Raw genomic sequence first — 20076 nt, 5'->3', positions numbered from 1 at the left:
TATATGTTTATAAAAAAGAAACCACTAAACTTACAGCTTTATTTTTTTTATTTGATTCAAATTATTATTTCAATTTACAAAAAAAAAAAAATATTTTTATAGTTTTAATCACTAGTGATGAAATTTTGAACCCTTTTCGGAAACCCTTCCATTAACGTTTTTATAGCGCTTTCTGTCACTTTACTCGAACATGTAGTCCATCTCCGTTTAAAATCTATCACACTTTTGGACACCTTTTTTGTACTCTTCAATTCTCTTTTAACAAGAGCCCAATATCTCTCCACTGATTGGCTTCTTTTGCCGCAACTGCATATTGCTTGCCATACCAAGAACTTTCTGTGTATTTTTTTATGTTTGGATGCTGTTGGCGTCATTGAGTTGAGTATTTTGTTTTTTTAAATTCTGTTCGTATATTTGTAAGTCGGTTGGTTTTATTGCGTTGTTTATTTTGTTTTTCTGTGTTTTTTGTTATGTGTGTTTAGATGTCTGTTGTTTTAGATGCCTTGTGAATTTTTTTTTTTTATTTCGTTTAGCGTTGTTGTTGTTCATTTTGTTTTTCTTTTGGTGTAATAATAATGTAGACGGGAAAAATTTAAAATTTATGAAACTAATATGTTTAAAATACACTATGGTGAAAAGTATATAAGATTCGGCACAGCCGAATATAGCACTCTTACTTGTTTTCATTTACGCTTGTACTTGTTGTAATAAAAAAATGCCTAGAAAAATAAATGATTCTGAAATTGAAAAAATTTTAACTAATTTCGTTGATTCCGATATTCTGATGATGATACGGAGGAATCAGATATTATTAACAATTTGTTTGATGCTTTTTAAAGTAATAAAATTTTTATGTTGGAGGAGTTTTTTCGGCAGTTCCCATATGAAATAAATATACAAGATATTGGTCTAGACAATGATAATAACCATCCTACTATATCTAAAGATATAGCTGATCAAGGATGTTCAACAGGAATAGTTGAGAACAATCTTTCAACTTCTAAAATTTTTGAACCGAAATAAGTAGATCAATTTCGTTGGAAAAAGACAACGTGGGACTGTCCAGAAAATATTTTTTCAGAAACAGAGAAACAGAAAGTAAACTACCTGTAGAATATTTTTAAGAGTATTTTAATGAAGATTTTCTTCGAATTATTGTTTCGTGGACAAACCAATTTTATCTTATAAGAGATGGAAAATCAATAAATATGAGTTATGAAGAACTTCTAAAATTCATAGCGTTACAGATATTTATTGGTACAATTGGATATCGTAGATTAGAAATGTACTGGACAATTGGTACGGAAATCCCTTCGTTTCCAGACAACATGACTAGAACTAGATTTCACTTATTGCGCAATAATTTAAATTTTTCAGCAAATGATATTCAAAATGATAAATTATATAAAATCCGTAGCATTATACAACAATTATAAGTGAACCGTCTTTTGGATTTTGCTCAGATATAGAAATTCATCTTTCAAAAACTATATCTGAGCAAAAGAATCACAAACTCTATTTTGACAACTATTTCACAACATTGGTCAACAGGAACAGGATTGTAAGGTTCAAACAATGTTCTAAGTGTGATGTTCTTCTATGTGTACCGAATGGATCCAAAAATTGTTTTAATTGTCATTATTTATCGATGGAATAAAGTATATTATATTTTATGTATTATTCAAAATTGCATTTATGTTTTTTAAATGCATGAATTATTTATTTTTATTTTATACCAAAAATTTATCTTAAAAAAATAAATAAAAAAACTTTAATATCAAATTAATAAAATTTTTGCATTTTTTTCCTTATAGTAAATTTGTATCCACATTCTAAAAAACACATTTGGGGTAAATATTTTTAATTTTTTTATTGATTATTGTTCCTAGGGTCAATAGTAGTATAAATCCAAAAAATAGATTTTTTGAACCTGCCAATAAAAACTTGTAGCGAAAAGATTAAAGCCGATTTATATTTATTTTACTTCGGCGTATATTTAATGCTATAGAGGATACTGCCGAGGGCGGGCACTGTGATAAATATTAGTTTCGATAGATACTAATAATTTATCACACATACTGATATTGTTTATAGGCAGTGGCTTCGCGATTATATATACCCTCTATCACCACTGATGTTAGTGGAGAATAAAAAAAACTACATACGTTTTTAGGAATTTTTAAACTTTTTTCTGAATAGTATTACCAGGGCAAAAATTTTCATGCACTAAAAAATTAAAAATATGCGATTATAAAATGGGAAAAAGCGGGAAATCTTTTTACATACCCCTTAACCAATGTTTTGAGCGGTTATTTCAAAGTTTAATAGATTGTAAATTTTTATTATTCGAGTATCTAATCGGCGCGTAACAAATACCACATTAAAGGAACCACGTCCTCGAGAATGACAATTATAAAGACTAAAAAAAACTGTAAATAGTATATATTTAGTATCTAGAGGTGGAAAGCTATGTGGAAAGTATAAATTATTCCGAATTTTATAGTTTGGTAATGTTTTAAGTGAATTATGGACGTTAGAGAGATGTAACAATAAACACAGATGGACAGACTCAGAAATTAATACTAAACCGATACTTTAAGGATCTATATTTTGGACATTACAATTAGCAGCACAAACTCAAAATACTTTCCGCACTGTTCTGGTTTTAAGTGAAACTAAATATGTAAAATTACACTTCATAGAACCTAGTATTTTGTTGTTAAATCGGAATTTGTTGATATTTATTTAAAAAAGATCTAAATATGTAAATTTGTTGTAAAAATATGAAATACAGAGAAAACAAAACAATTTGTTTTAGAAAAATTAAAAAATATGCAAAATATGCAAAATATGCTATAAAAATATTGGAAATATTTAAAATATATGAAATTTTAAGAAAAAAAGCAAAATATGCAACAACCTCAAAATTGATGCCATTTTGTAGCAATTTCTTAGATTAAAAAGAAAAGAAAACTAACTAAAAGTTATTTTGTGTTATTGGCTACAAACATGCATTTACATAGAAATCCTTGTCCTGGTATTAACCCACCAAATTAAGGATTAATAAACGCCTAGTTCAAGTTGGAAATTATGAAAATTTTCAAATTATGGCAATAAACTCAAGGTTATTTTTTAACATTCTACAAATTTGCTATTAGTAAAGGTTTGTTTACTGTATGTCATGCTATCTTCTGGTTCTTGTAAAAGTAATTTTTTCTTAGAAAATAACTTTTTAAAGGAAGTCTGCGTTTAAAAATTTAGATACGTTAACAAAGCATAGTTCATGTGTCGCACATGTTTACACAATATCGTCTATTTTTTTTAATTTTTATTTTCAAAACAAAATATAAAATTGTTTTCAAGAATTTTCACATATTTTGTAACATTTGTTTCAATGACAAGCAGCAAGGATTATAAACTTTAGAAAACAAAAAATTAAATAAAAATATGTTTATGCTTGTTTTGTTTAAACCACAATATAGGTTTTAATATTATATAAAAAAAACAATTTTTATCCACCACAAACTCTTATATGTATAGAAAAGTATTTCTTTAATTTCATTTGCCACACAAAAAGTTAGACACATACAGCAACATTATTTCTGGGATAAAAAATAACCGCAGGAAAAAAATTCAAAATACTTGAAAATAAAACACATGTAGTTAGTTTAATATATAAATATGTTAAGTATAATTTCAATAAAATTTAAAATTTTGAAGGCGCGTTTTAAAGAGGTCCTTCCTTAACGTAAAACTATTCCTTAACGTAAATCTATTATAAATTATATATTTTTGAAAATTTTATCTTATTTTTTCAAATTAAATATTTATAAATAATTGGACTTAATAGGTTCTAGTGCTAAACAAAAGTTTTATTTATTTAAAACAAAGAGGAATGCAAATACACCTGTCATCAGGGGCAGAGATAAGTATTACTTTCAAATGTCTGAAGTATTTCTGTAAATGTGTGGGAGCGTATATGTGATTATGTTGAATACTTGTTAAGTGTATCTACTATGCACAGTGGTAAGGATGAATTTAAGAAAGCGAAAAAATTATACATTACAAGTAAATTTGAGTATTTTTAACATGTATGTATATAATTAGCGTAATGATAAGAGAGTAGACTATAGACTGGTTCATAGTCAAGACTATTTGATCGTATACTGACATGCCATCAAGATTATGAGTAAAGCAGTTTAAAGTCTTAAAAGAGTACCTTAAACTGGAGTAGAGACAAGACTACTCAATGTCCTATTAGAACTTAAATAAAGTGCAGTCCAGACAATAAACAGGACTATGTACAATATTATTAATACGCCTATAGTCTGGTCTATAATAAAGACTTGTTTATAGTTTTTAACTTGTTTTTGTTCCATAGAATAAAATAAAGTACAGTCAATACAATAACACGTATGTACCACGTTATTAATTCACTTATAGTCTTGTCTATAACACAGTCTATGAAGGCTTTAATTTTTTTTATAGAGCAGATCAGTGTACAATCTTACCAACATCTGATATCGCTTAAATTTTGATACTCGTATTATCCAGCATATCGGTTGAACAATAATTTTAATTTATTTTTTGCGATTTATTAATCACACCATCCCACTATATAATCTATTTCAGTGAGTGTGTGCGTTTATTTTATAAATGTTTGTATAACCTTAAGAAATCCCCTGGCAAATTTACAAAATGAGTTAGTGAGTTTATTGCTTTTTATTTTGTATTTCATTCATTTAAAATGTATTTTATTTTCAAAAATAAACAGGATAACCAAGTATCTACCTAACTTCTTACATATATATTTTAAATAAAATACTTTATTATGAAACCCTGTACAAAGTTTCTAGAGATATAGTACATAACGAACACAACGATAATTCCTTTAAGAAACTTTAAGTTGTTCTTTCAACCTACATATGTATGTGTAGCATTAATGCAAACAAATGTATTAATATACATCTCTAGAGGCGTATAAGTATAACATGACATATGAGAATTATGAATTAAATATTTTAATTTCAAATGCCACGCTTCTATGGTTATAGACAGAAATGGTTTCAGGGTTCGATTAAACGACACAGAATCAAATCAAAATAGAGTGATTTATAGTCAACACTATAGATTGATCTGCAATCAAAATTATAGACTGGTCTATAGTCTTGACTATAGATCAGTTAGATTGATCTATAGTCAAGACTATATATTGACCTATAGTCAAGACTATAGAATGACCTATAGTCAAGACTATAGAATGCCCTTTAGTCAAGACTATAGAATGACTTATAGTCAAGAGTATAGATTCTTCTATAGTCAAGACTATAGACTGATTTATAGTCAATACTATAGATTGATCTATACTCACGACTATATATTGATCTATATTCAAGACTGTAGATTGATCTATAGTCACGACTATAGATTGATCAATAGTCACGACTGTAGATTGATCAATAGTCACGACTATAGATTGATCTATAGTCACGACTATAAATTGATCTATAGTCAAGACTATAGGTTGATCTATAGTCAAGACTATTGATTGATCTATAGTCAAGACTATTGATTGATCTATAGCCAAGATTTTGATTGATCTATAGTCAAGACTACTGATTGATCTATAGTCAAGGCTATAGATTGATCTATAGTCAAGACTATAGATTGATCTATAGTCAAGACTATAGATTGATCTATAGTCAAGACTATAGATTGATCTATACTCAAGACTGATCTACATTCCAGACTACAGACTGATCTGCAATCCAGACTATAGACTGAACTATAGTCAAAACCATAGACTAATCTATTGTCAAAACTCTAGACTGATCTATAGTCAAGACTATCGACAGGTCTGTGGTCAGGACTGATCTACAGACTTTAGTTGAGACTTTCGCCTTTTTTATAGACTGGTTTACACCCAAGATTATATTTTCAAGACTATAGACTGATCTATACCAAAGATTATAGTTTCAAGACTATAGATTGATCTATCTGGGCTAGGACTGATCTATAGTAAAGATATCTATGCTAGTCGATAACTATATAGTTTATGGTTTATATTGTCTTATAGCCAAAATATATAAATATGGAATCTTTCCTTATAATCCCTTGTTATTCATAAATTTGAGTTTCAGTAAGGTTAAAGAAACATTTTCCTTAACATCATGTGCTTGGATTAAGTTATTTTATCTGCATTTTTTTCGTTTTCTATAGGATTTGGTATTTTTGTTAAAATTGTTTATAATTTTATTACAATTTATTATTTCATACTGTTTTCGGTATATAAAACTGTATTTCATGTCAACAAATGTGATTTAGATTAAAAATTAGAATTTCAATTTGTTTATTTTTGCCTTTTCATTGTTTGCTCCTGTGTCACCGAATTTAACATAATAATTTCCATAAATATTATGTTAAGTTTATACACACATGTTTATGTTTATACTTTGTAAACAGAATAAAAGTTCAAACAGTAAGATGTATGAAAGTCTTATAGGAACAAATCAAAAAGTCTATGAAAATCCACATGTTACAGAAAACAATATGTAAATATTATTTCTTTGTATTTAATATTTAAATATTTATTGAGAGTTTAGAATAATACAAACAAACAGATTTTGTTTATGGAATAAGAAAAATAAATACTAAAAGGCTGTATAAAGTTTAAGGATTTAAGGAAATGAAATTATTGCAAAACAAAGGACTTTCATATGTGACAGTTTAATCTACTATAAATATTTTTAAAAATATTTTTTTTTAGTTTTCATTTTATTTTTAGAGCTTATGATAAATATTTGAATATAAAGTAGATAGAATAATATTAATCATACGTCCAAGAGTAAGTATTTACATTTATATCTAGATTATAAGTAAGTACAAAAAAATTTGTTTAATATATGTTTACATTAATGTCAGAAAATTTAAAAAATAACAAAAAAAAAACTTTCATTATTATATTATAATTAAAACATTTTTTTAACATTGTTCCAAATCCAATAGAAATTTTAGTAAAAGTTAAACAGGTCAAACTTAAATTATTTCAAAATTTTTTTATTCTTTTTTTCTTCATTCCATTGATAACTTTATCTTTGTCATCTTTTAATTAAATTTTCTCCAAATATATTAAGCAAAAATCCCACGTTTAAAACCCACAATGTTAACTTTTATTAAAATAGAAATCAATATTTTTTTAGCATTGACTTTAGCAGAAATAAATGTGTCTCGTACATTGTGTAGTTTTGTTTAATTTATATTTTCAGCTGATTGTGCACTTTTGACCTTTTTTTCCAACTACATAGATAGTTTTTTGTTCAACACGTTTCCAACATCAGGATATACGCTAGTAAATAGTACACCGAATACGTTTATGCGAAAAAATGTGTAAGTAGTTGTGAACAAGTACTATGTGGTTGAATTAACAAGGATATCTCAAATGTAGTTAGTAGGATATAAACTCCCACATACAAACAGGAAAAAAGTACCTCAATATAAAAAGAATACATTAAATACATTAACACTATGTCTGGTTAAGAGCTAGGTATGTATATGTAGGTGTCTTTGTATTTAGTTATGTATGTGCTGAACAGCAATAAAACAAAAATAAATGTAAGGTGTAAACAGTAACCCAGAAAATTTATAAAGGATGTTAAAAGAATAATTACAAATTTCTATTTTTGGATTTTAGTTGCAATATTTATCCAAGTATACGTTTTTTTTTGTATGTAATTCATATGGTGCCACGCCCCTTATCACTAAAATATTCACAGGGATGTCGAAGGTGACACAAACACCAAAACCCCCCCCCCCCCCCTTAGGCTATTCCGACCATTTTTTTGTAAATATTCCAATAATATTCTTACTGTTTTTTATTTTCTTAGATATATTAGTTTTATACTTTTTTATATGGGAAGTATCTGTCCATTGTAAACAGTTTGCACATTTTATGCCCAATTTTTGAAAATTATTTCTATATTGCCCGTACTAAACTTCAGTCTTCTAGCTCTAATGGTTTCCATGTATTTCTGTATTTAATACATCTAGGAGGTGACACGCCTTCTATTGCTAAACCATTAATTTATTATCTAAATATTTACTGAATGTTCGTACAAAATTTGAAGTTTCTACCTGCAACAGTTGTGGGGATTGCGATTGCGCTGATGTTTGTAACTCCCAAAAATATTGGTTATATACCCACCTTAGAGTATACTAATCGGATTAGAATAACTTACTGAGTCGATTTAGCTATGTCCGTCTGTCTGTCGGTCGTAATTTTCAAGCTCATTTGATTAATTTAGCACATATTCTTTTTTTGGTCCAAGAACAAACACTATTGAAAATGGTTGAAATTGGTGCTTTATTCGCCTAGCACCATGCTTAGAGTTAGGTACTATTGTCAAAGAGTCGGACTACTTGTTATACTTTGGCTTAAGCAAATAAAATTTGACGAAACTTAACGAAGCTCTCTTAGTACATTATAGTTTGTCACATACGTTTTATATGTGTTCGCAAAGTTTCTTAAGCTGACTTCAGCTTATGTAAGCATATTATATTTAGGCCTTAAGTCGTCTATAGACATAAACTTTAGTCAGCATTTTTACCTTCAGGTTGTATTCTCTAGTCAGCAAACAATATTCAATCCTAAAGAAAATAGCCGACTGTGAGCCAAAACATTTATCTCGCTGAATTGATGATTACGACCTAAAAAGCTTGTCCCCTCGAATTGTGGTCTAGTTGTGGTTCTAGCTATGTTCCCATAATTAATCATTAGCCAACAAAAATCAAAAACTTGGTGAAGCAGAACGAAGATATTTTAAAGCTAAATGGACTTGTTGTTATACAACATATTATAAATGCAATTGTTAGAGAGCTGTTTTAAATCCTGAAAAAGGACAAAAAGTATAAGTTTTTTAAACTTCGGGACACGATATCTCAAATCTCTTATTTGATAGAGAATGTATAAGGTTTGATTCGAATTATACGCGCCTCATATTTTTTTTTTTGTATTTTTAGATATGTAGATCCACTAGGGAGGGATTCTTGGTTATTTGTATATTTGGGGTTAAAAATGGGAAAAAAACTGGTAAAACAAGTTTTATTGATTCGTCTGATGCTATAAATTTAAGGAAAAAAATATGTTTTTTTAGTTTTTCATTTGATCAAACAATGTCAATTTTAATGTCAAACGAACAAAAAAATGTGGGAAATATTTTGAATTATTTTTATTTTATACCGTTAGGATGAAAATCTATCAAAATTTTTTTTACTTCTTTTGATCCTGACCGAATAAATAAAAATAACACAAAATATTTTACAACTTTTCTTTTTGGTGGTAGTTCAGGCTGAAATATATGCACACGTAGGTCCTTTTGGTGCCTTTGTTATACCCATATTAAAAGAAAAGAGGAAGAGGACATAGAAAGTTATGGTAAGAGAGATTGTGAAGAAAAATTAAGGGGGTATTAATAGTAGTAGAAGATCATGAAAGACGTAGATAAGATAGTCAGAGAGAGAGAGATTAAAGTACATAAACGGAAAAAAGTCTCGAACTCGAAAAAGCTACTGATCAGTCCTATTTGAGTTTGTCTCGTCAAACCAACCGCAATGCCTGATAAAGGCGTTTAGGTTATCTATTTTAGTCCCTGATAACTCTAAGTGTCCTCCAGAAATCGATGTCCCAGATACCGAAGTCCTCCAGTGCCGGACAGTGGCAAAGATGATGTTCTATTGATTCCCTTTCTTCCCCATCTTGACAGCTTATGCAGTAGTCATTATAAGGTAATCCAAGTCGCATTACGTGGTGACCAAATTTAGAGTGTCCAGTGATGACAGCTATAGTATTGCTGAGTTGGGTTCGGCTGTATCTTAGAAGATGGTCCGTGCGCTTTTTATCAAGCTTTGGCCATATCTTCTTTGTCTGAGTACAAGTTGGCTCATTTTCCCATCTTGCTTGTGAGAGTTCGTTAAACATGTTATCTATAAGTCTTTTGCATACTCCTATCGGAGTACCGCAGAAATGGTCTATGTACGAGTCAGGCAACTGCGTACCCGTCTTCGCGAGCTTCAGCGATACAATTCGCCATTCTATTTAAGGATGTCCGGTATTTCTAGAATAGTCGTGATGTAGAGTATACACCTGTCAGGGACTTAATTGCAGCCTGACTGTCGGTAAAGATTAGGATATCTCTGTTTGATATCTTATGATACCAGAGCCAGTTTGCCGTTCTTTTTATGGCCGATATTTCGGCCTGGATTGGATTACAATCATTACCGATTCTAAAAGTAATCCTGATTCCAAATTCTGGAATAAAAATAGCGTCCCCTTCTCGTTCTCCTTTTCTTGTTAGCTTGGCATCAAATTTTGCATTGTTTAAGCAGTAAAAATATTTTTAAATATTTTTTTAAAAATTTTGAAGTCCTGTGTATTGGATCACAAAATTAAAAAGAACAATAATTAAGTTTGGAACTGAAACACATAAAACACAGTTTTTATTTGGTGCTTTTTTATTTGTATTTTGAATGGGTAGCGAAGCACCCAGGGTACGATAGTAGTAAATTTACCAAGAGTTTTGCTTTACAGAACACATAGGGAATCCCTTTATTAGACTCCTTAAAATTCATATAACATTTCAAAGCTATTTACTACTAAATGTGAAATGTAAGTAATGTTTACTACATTTTTGTAGTTTTTTTTAACATTCAAAGGACAAAAAATGTTCTAAAATTTCATTCACTTTCAGTTAATTATAACCACAACTTGTTAATGAAATAAGAAGATAGATAACATTAAAACGATATATGAAGGATGTAGGAATACTATTTTTTCTTGACCAGGAAATGTGACATTTTTCATGGAAATTACATAAGTTTTGATTCAAGGACATTGCACTCCTATTATTTTTTATGTATGGATATCATTTAAATATTTAATAACAAACGTTGATTTTCAAGGGTATATTTTTTAACATTTTTTTCAATTTCTTATATTATTATAAATTTACAATTATAACAAAATTCCAAACAACATGTTAATCCTGTGAAATAAAAACCTATTTAGCCTTCAATCTTTATTTGACTACTACACTTTACAGTTGTTTTCTATTCTTCATTTCCATTTGAATGCAGGAAATGAGAATACTGTGTTTATGTGAGTCTTTTATGTTCAAAAGGATATTGATTGATTTCCACTCAATTATAATAATGTTTTGAAAATGGCTCTAACATACAAATCTAAAAGGATCATTAATGTTCTTACTTAAGAAATTTAAAATGAAAGATATCATATAAAAACTTAATACTCACTTAAAATAACCCAATATGGCTAAGGATAATAAGATGGCTACCAATGAAATGCCATATCCAACTTCATATATAAGATTTATATTGTGTTTCCACTGTTATTGATTTAAAAGAAGAAGAGACAAAAAAAAAGAGATAACTATTAATCTTGTAATTCCAATGTTTAAATGAAAAATATTCTCACATTTAAGTCATCTAAATTTACACACGTTGTATAATTTGACCAGGTTTTATTTGTTAACGGATGTTTAAACCATTCACCATTTGCATCACACTCCTTGTGGGCATATCCTGTGTAATGAATAGAAATGAAAAAAAGTAAATAACATTGCACGTATGTATCTAAGTGTAAATATAGACGTCAATATTGAAAAAAAAACATTAAAATTCATTAAAAGTGTAACAGCTCAATAACAATTTGTATATTTTTCTGTAAAAATCGGTATTTATTTATTTTTATACATTTTGAACAAACGTACAAATAATGTTAAATATTTAACTTTTCCTAAATTTTGTTCATATGTTACGGTCTTTTGAATATCGCGTTTTTCGTTGTATAAATATTTTAACGAGTTGTGAACATTTATTTAATATGAAGAAAATTTTATGGTAAATAAATGAACAATTAATTTTCTTAAGGAAAAAGTTTTAATATGGCAAATGGTCGAAAATTTCGAGGCTTTACACTATTGGTATTTCATTATCACTTACTTCGGGATGAACATACTTAATATCATGTTTCTAGATTCAACATTATAGAAAATTCAAAAAGTACTTTAAAAAACCAAAAAATATACCAATAATTTCACGTTTTCGGGTTCTCACATAATTCCGACTCTACATACTTAATTTCATGTTTCTAGGTTCAATATTATAGCAAATTCAAAAAGTACCTTTTGCAGAACGAAAAAGTACCAAGAAATTCCTATCGATTTGTTCTCATCTAATCTGGTCTCTACTTAATTCCATGTTTCTAAGTTCATTATTATGGAAAACTCAAAAAGTAACTTTTGAAAAATCAAAAAGAATAAAAAAGTTTACCTTTTCCAGTTCTCACATAATTCCGACTCTACACACTTAACTTTATGTTTCTGGGTTCATTATTATAGAAAACTGAAAAAGTACGTTTTGAAAAACGAAAAAGTACCAAAAAATTCTATTTTATGGGTTCTCACCTTATTCCGAATCTACATACTTAATTTTATGTTCCTATGTTCAATATTAAAGAATATTCAAAAAGTACCTTTTGAAAAATGAAAAAGTACCAAAAAGTTCCCTTTTATGGGTTCTCACCTAATTCAGACACCACATACTTAATTTCATATTTCTAGGTTCAATATTGTAGAAAATTAAAAAAGTACCTTTTAAAAAACAAAAAAGTACCAAAAAGTTCCCTTTATGGCTTCTAACTTAAGCCAGGCTTTCATGTTTCTAGCCAATAACAACACACTAGAGCTGCTCTCGCACTGCTACTCTGCTGCTCTCGCTCTGCCTTGTTTTTATAAACAGAGTACAATAAAAAAATTTATTTGATTATGTATTTTGTTTTTGTTTTTTGCAAGTTTGAGCATGAATAAAAAATCTCAGTTTTTGATGAAATTTCCAGAGGTTGTCTCGGATTTTTGCTCATATCTCCGTTATTTATGGATTGATTTTGCTGATTTTAAATAGCGATTTTCCTGAAAGTATGTCTAAGAGATTTATTGAAGATTCGGATCTCGCCGATATCTGGGGTCCTATAAAAACTGATTTCAACAAACATACAGACAGACAAACAGACAGACGGACAGACAGACAGACATGGCTCAATCGACTCCGCATCTATAAGGATCCAGAATATATATAAATTATGGGGTCGGGAAATTATATTACAGAAATTACAAACGGAATGACAAACTTATATATACCCTTTTCACGAAGGTGAAGGGTATAAAAACTTGCTGGTGGAGGGTATTTAAGATTCGGCACAGACGAATATAGCACTCTCACTTATTCTATTTCCCTAAGTTCAATATTATAGAATATTCAAAAGGTATCTTTTTATGAACGAAAAAGTACAAAAAAGTCTTCTTTTATAGGTTATCGCTTTATACGGACTCTACATATTTAATTTCATGTTTCTAGCCAATAACAATACACTGCTACATTTGAAGCGTGACGTTCATGCTAGTTTTAGGGTTTTGTTGTTGTTTGTTTACATTTTCTGTCTGAGCATAAATAAAAAAATCTAAATTTTGGATGAAATTTTCAGAGGTTGTCTTAGATTTTTGCACATATCTGTGTTATTTATGGATCGAGTTTGCTGATTTAAAATCGTATGTCTGATAGAATTATTGAATATTCGGATCTCGTAAATATCTAGGGGCTTCTGAAAATTGGTTTCAGACAGACAGACAGAATGACATGGCTATTCAAAATATACATACTTTATAGGGTCCGGAAATTATATTATAAAATTTATAAACGGTATGACAAAATTATGTACATACACGAATATGAAGGACAAAAAAAAATAGTTAAAACACTTTAGTCTTTAAATGGTACAGGATATTAAATAAACTAAAATGGTGCTCTAAAATATTTTTAATTTCCCCTAGAACAGCGTATTAAATTCACAAACTTTTTAATAAAAGTAATGTACAAAAACTAACAGGCACAACTTTTCAAACAGTTAATTTCCTTCTTGGAAGTTGTTATAAGATTGTTCTAGATAATTTTGTAAATACTTAAATACAATATTGTGTAAATTATTAATTACCAAAATAAACGTTAGCAGAAACTATACCGCAATTTAAGTAAATTTTGTCTTGTAAGATCTTCATAAACAATTTTTTAACAGAACTTCCTTTTAAAAGCTAAACTTTTTTAATATTTATATATGTTGGCGGGTTTAAGTATTTGTGTGGGTAAAGAAAAAAAAATACCATGTGGGATGATACCACACAAAAATTCGATTAATTTAAAATTTACTAAAGACACTTTTTTAAGTCACGTAGCATGTTATATATTATTTAAATCATTTTGATGAAACACTTACTTTTAGATCAAGGGTCACCAGAAAACTTTTAATTTTGCGTAAAATATTCCAATAAACTAAAATTATAAAACACTTTTAATGTTTTATGTATTTAAGAAATTGCTATAAAATAATTCTTATAGATTCTGTTTTTTGTGTTAAATATTATAAAAAATGATTCATTTAATAAGGGTCGTGTGTCATGTGTTCCTGTTTCTTACAATAGCAAATCCAAAAAAAAAAATTAATAATATTTTTTTAAATATTATACAAATTGGCGTAGGTTTCGTCTACGGTATCATAGAAGTTCATGTGTCAAATTTCACGGAATTACCTCCAAAATTGCGACGTGTAGTTTGATTACAAGGTTTACAAGCCCTATTCGAGGGTTAAGTTGTATGGGAGCTAGATGAAATAATGGACCAATCTTAATCATTTTCAACAAACTTCGTACCTGGGATCATGTACCAAATTTCATTAAATTATCTTCAAAATTGCGACCTGTAGTTTGATTATAAGGATTACATGGACGGACAGACATGGCTAAATCGTCTTAGAAAATGATTCTGAGCCGATTGTCATACTTTAAGGTGGATATAGGACCAATATTATTGTGCGTTTCAATCATCAGCACAAACCCAGTAAACCCTCCCCAAAAATCACCTAATTAAAAAAAGTACAAAATAGGTATCTGGTAATTTTAAATAAAGGTTTAAACATCATGTTTAATAATATATATTTTCTTCCCTTTAAGTGCGTATTTTGAAAAAGTACCAGACACCCAGGCACGGATTCACTGGGGAAGGGTAATTCTCCTCAGGGATTTAGTTACAGAATTAAAACCACATCTAATATCAAAATTTTATGATTCTAAGTTTAGCCGTTTGGGCTGTCCGAAGATGAATCAGTTAGTCAGCAATGCGACTCTTATAAATATATGGGGAATTTCATGTCAAGTGACTCAAAATAAAAAAATCGATTTTGACAAAATTTGCACAAACGTTAGTACTATTAGATAATAGATCAGACACAAATTTTCAGCTCTATCGATCAAGAACTGCTGGACATAGAGGAGGTCAAAGTTGCACATTTTGGTCATATCAGTGTAACTTTTCATCTATTGGTCCTAGCAAAAATTTTCTAAAGTAGTTCAGATAGCCATTTCTCCATTCATTTCGAAAAGACTAAGTAACCACTTATACAAACTGCATTGCATGTGTATTCTAGTTCCCTTCTCCCTAGCAGTAACATTTTGTATACCCTACTCAAATATAGTAGGGAAGTTCATAACAGAATTCCATTACGACCGAAAGAGGAATTATTTTTCATAATTTTCTTCTTCAAAAAGGGAAATGACAAGAATAAAACCACGTCACATTTTCAAGGTGAAATTGACAATAAGTTTTTATTGATTTATTTACTTTCGATCGGAATGGAATTCCGTGACAGGCCTGATAACTTCACCTAGTCCCCGTTCAAACGTTCATCCCGAATAGCCTCTTGAGCTGATAATGTTGTTAAATGATTTAGTATTTCTATAAAAATCGGAACAACTTATTTCCATTTACATAAGTTTTATTGTTCTGTAAATTTTCGTAATGATAAGTCCTCATTTGATCCTAGCACACATACCCAGCAAAAAACTTCAATTATCATGTAAGGGATTAAAATGCTACAAAAAATACCTGTACAGTTTAAGTTATCATTTTAACACGACTGTGTTATTAAAAGCAAGTACTAAATACAAAAGCTTACAATAAATTAGAAAAGGTAGTTATTGTTAACCGTATGAGAAATAGTATATAGCTTTTAAAGCTTCACAGGCAAGAAGATTTATGAATTAGAAAGTATTTATATAACACATAATTAGTAAGACCTTTTTAGACTACTTCTATGTAATCCAGCTGATATGTAGTAGTCATTGAAAAGTATGTTATAATTACAATTAAAAGTCATTACCTAGTTTTTGCTGGGAATTAGTCCCTTGCAGAAAATGACTTGTTCATAATGTATATCACATTTTTAAGTATCTTCATATTTTGTAGAAATCTTTTTTTTTTAAATTTCCAATGACTTTACACTTCATAAATCACAAAACTAAGTGACAGAGACAATGCAATTTATGTTTTCTAAACTATTAATTGCATTCGATAGATTTTTTGTTTTGTTTAAAACAAAAAGAAGAGCGATAGCCATAAAATGAAATACTAGGTTGGGTCACCTAAATTTTGCAATATGGAAAAGGATGTATAAGCTCTGGAGCGGATCCAGAGGGGAGAGAAAGAAATTTACAGACCTACCCCAAATCAAACATTTTTGATACGAATTATACAAATGAGGAAAAAACCAAAAAAATCCCCCCGAACGCTTGAACCTGCATAAACTATTTTGCTCCAAAAACAAGTTAGAGTTTAATATTGTGTACCGCATTTTAGTGGTGAGAGTATATTGGGTTTGTGCGGAAGTTTGTAGCGCACAAAACATGGTACTTTGTATAACTTCCTTATAGCGTATGCCTAGAATCATTTACCGGGTTTATATTGCTGGTCAAAGGAGGGATAAAACTTATTAAAGGTTAAGTTGACAGAGATTTAAAACAAGTGTTCATGTACTTCTTAATTGTAAAATAAATTATAAATATCTAAAATGATATATTAATATTCAATCTTTCTTTTTACTTGTAAAACTAAAAAGTAAATATATATTGAACATAGTGCTTGATGATGAGATTTGTTTGAGGTTCATGGTGGGTACGGTTGTAAAACTTCATTATAATCGGACAAACTATTTAGAAGTTACATTTGTGTTACTTTCGAGTACACTATATATAAACGCACAAAGGTGATATTTTCTATTAGAATAACCTTTAATGATAGGATATAGAGATATTTACATTTAGAGAAATATTAAATAACGTTTAAAAAATATGTTGTTTACACAAATATAAAATATTCAAAATTAATAGCAAAATGTGTTTTTTTTTATTTGTATCTTTCCTAACAAATCAATCAATTGGCTTTGAATTGAAATTGTTTCATTAAAGTTTTTTTTTTTTTTTGTAAAATTTCAATTATCAGCACATCATTCATTCATTATTCATTTATTATTCACAATAAAATGTTATTTGCCTGAAGTGTATTTGCACATAAAAAAAACTAATTTCCAAAAAAATATATATATATGATTGAATGAATGCTACTTCCGGTTGTTGAATAAACGAGAGAATGAATGCTCACTTTAGTTTTCTTCTATTGTATGAATGTTGACTGCTATAATGGTGTGAGTGAGAATTGGAGATTTGATAACTGACATGTTTTTTTTTGGGATGTTGTTTGTCAGTATCATGGTGATGACAACGATTAACGATACATAAAAATGTTTTTTCTTTTATTAATTCTAGAATTTCTAAAGCTTTATTTTTATTTATAGTTTAATATCATTTTCTTGTTGGCTTTTAGGTTTACAATCGCTCTAATCGAACAATGGAACAATACAAGTTTAGTATAAAAACCCAATTTTGAATTAAGATCACACTTCAGAGAGGTGGTATATTATGAACTTCTTGTTTATATTTTATTTGTACTTAAAAAAAGATGTCTAATGCCACCACTAGAAATTTTCTGTTACTTTTTGGCAAAATGTATGGATTATATCTCTGATAACTAATGATTTTGAGCTTTAAAGCTGACATCGACTATACAAATTGGATTGGATACAAAGATATCTGAGCAAACAAATGTCTGTTGAAACCAAATATCAGTGATATTCATATCAGCAATTACAGATTATTCTAGGTGTTCTTTAGTTGTTATCGTCACTCAATATTTTAACTCATTCATGCGGAGGCTTCATAACAATAAAAAATTTCGAAAATTTCGGTATTATATTTTTATAAAACCTGATTTTTGGTATTTTAAAATCTCGAAAATCCTGGAATTTTCGATTTGTCTTTCCGTGTGTAATATCGGAATTAAGTAAAGAGCAGGACATTCACAGAGATGATAAAATATCGTTTCTACTTTTCCCTTATCTTTGTAACTGCCACTTGCATGTTTGCTTAGCAACCAGTATCTTTATATTACTGTTATTTACCTCTGTATATCCCACCTACTTCGGGTTATAAAGTTTCTTATGCTCCGGTTTATATGGTCATTATTAATGCATCTTTTTGAAAGATGGCCATAATAACTTGCCCCTTCACAAGTGCCTAGGGTATTCAATATTTTTGCAACCATTTGAAGCAGGAATCTGAGGATGTTTTGCTTTTGACAAAGCCTAATTAGGGTAATGTCAGTCTGGAAAATCCTTCTTTCATTGTCTGACTGTCGACAAAAATTCCCATGTTGCCACGAATATTAAGATCGTATAGTAGCCTACAGGTTTACAGTTTCGCAAATATTTCTGCCTGAAAACTCTAGAGAAGACAGTAGAACCCACTCTCCAGTTTAGTTTAGAACCATATTTACATGGCAGGTTACCCTTACATCATTCGCAGTGGCTCCTAGCCACCTGACTACGACCAACCATTTTAACATGGACTTGTCCTCCGAGGAAGTCAATCGACACTCTACACCCTACAAAGAGACAGTCAAAAGACGGTCAAAAGTAGTCAAAGATTGATAATCACCAAATAGGTTCCTGGAAGTCAGTCACATTGCTAGCTATTAAACTGGCGCTACTTTTCTTGCAATAAAACTAGGACATGGACTTGTTCTAGAATAGTGACGATTTACTTTTATTTTTGATAAATGACCCAAAACATGCGAATTGGAGCCATTAGGTGGTAAGATATTAATGGAAATAAGAAAGATATAAATTTGAGTCAACCAGAAGGTGGCATGTTAGTAACAATCACTTCTCCAAAAGATGGGTAAAACAACTACTTTCGGAAGTACAACAGTGGGAATTAATGTCTTCTTCGTATGCATTGTCTCTTTGTCGAACTGCTGGGGCAGTCATCTTTAGATGAAACAATATAAATCAATGAAATACACCCAAAATACACACTATGATCCTACTCAGTTTGCTATTGAAAATCAAAAGGAGAAAATCGGGTCAATATATTCAGAGTTATGAGGTAAACTTCCCGACATTTCCCATTCTTGTGTACAAAATCTATGACAAATAAATTGATAAATTTAGTCGTACATATTGGTATAAAGATTAACTACGTCGAAAATTGTAAAAATATAGATTCACAATTTCTAAAAAATGGTACTTGGCCCATTAGCAAATGCGGTATCTCCCATATAAGTCAAATACTAATATTCGTAAAAAATACAAATTTTCCTAAAATTTAGCATTGAAAAATTGCGTTCATGAATGTTTCCAGTAACCGATAAAAATTACTATTACACGAATTCTACTAGTACTGAAAATTGTCCATCTATGTCGAATAAATAACTCTTACTTTTCAGTAATCTATATAACACTAACTTCTTTTTCTATACGAATTAATGTGGATTTTTCGAGAAATATATTTCATAACAGTTAATACACTTAAACAACTTTTTATTTGTAATCACATTACTATTGCTAACCAAATAAACTTTTATGAACAAATTTATAAAAAGATTTTAAAAAGATTCAAGAAAATTATTAATTTGATTCTTAATTTTTATAATTGTCAGTAAAAATCGTGATAGACAATAAATCTGTGCTTAATTATTCAGTTTTATTATTCCCCTTTGTTAACAAAGTTTTTCCCTCTTTCAGTTAAAGTTTGTGCTTTCCAGATTACGGCATGAGTAAATATTTGT

At 29.2% G+C, this 20076-nt stretch overlaps 1 protein-coding gene across 1 annotated transcript in view; it reads right to left on the bottom strand.

The window, feature by feature from the left end:
* LOC111685662 (calcitonin gene-related peptide type 1 receptor) overlaps positions 1-20076 on the bottom strand; it is a 66769-nt gene that overhangs the window by 24709 nt on the left and 21984 nt on the right. Inside the window, 2 exon segments of the mRNA XM_046953943.1 lie at positions 11305-11396; positions 11486-11592. Coding sequence (XP_046809899.1) covers positions 11305-11396; positions 11486-11592 — 199 coding nt within the window.

This window comes from Lucilia cuprina, chromosome 6 (genome assembly GCF_022045245.1).
Source record: "Lucilia cuprina isolate Lc7/37 chromosome 6, ASM2204524v1, whole genome shotgun sequence".
NCBI lineage: Eukaryota > Metazoa > Arthropoda > Insecta > Diptera > Calliphoridae > Lucilia > Lucilia cuprina.
Note: the sequence above shows the minus strand (reverse complement) of the source record. Positions and strands in the feature narration are given on the sequence as shown.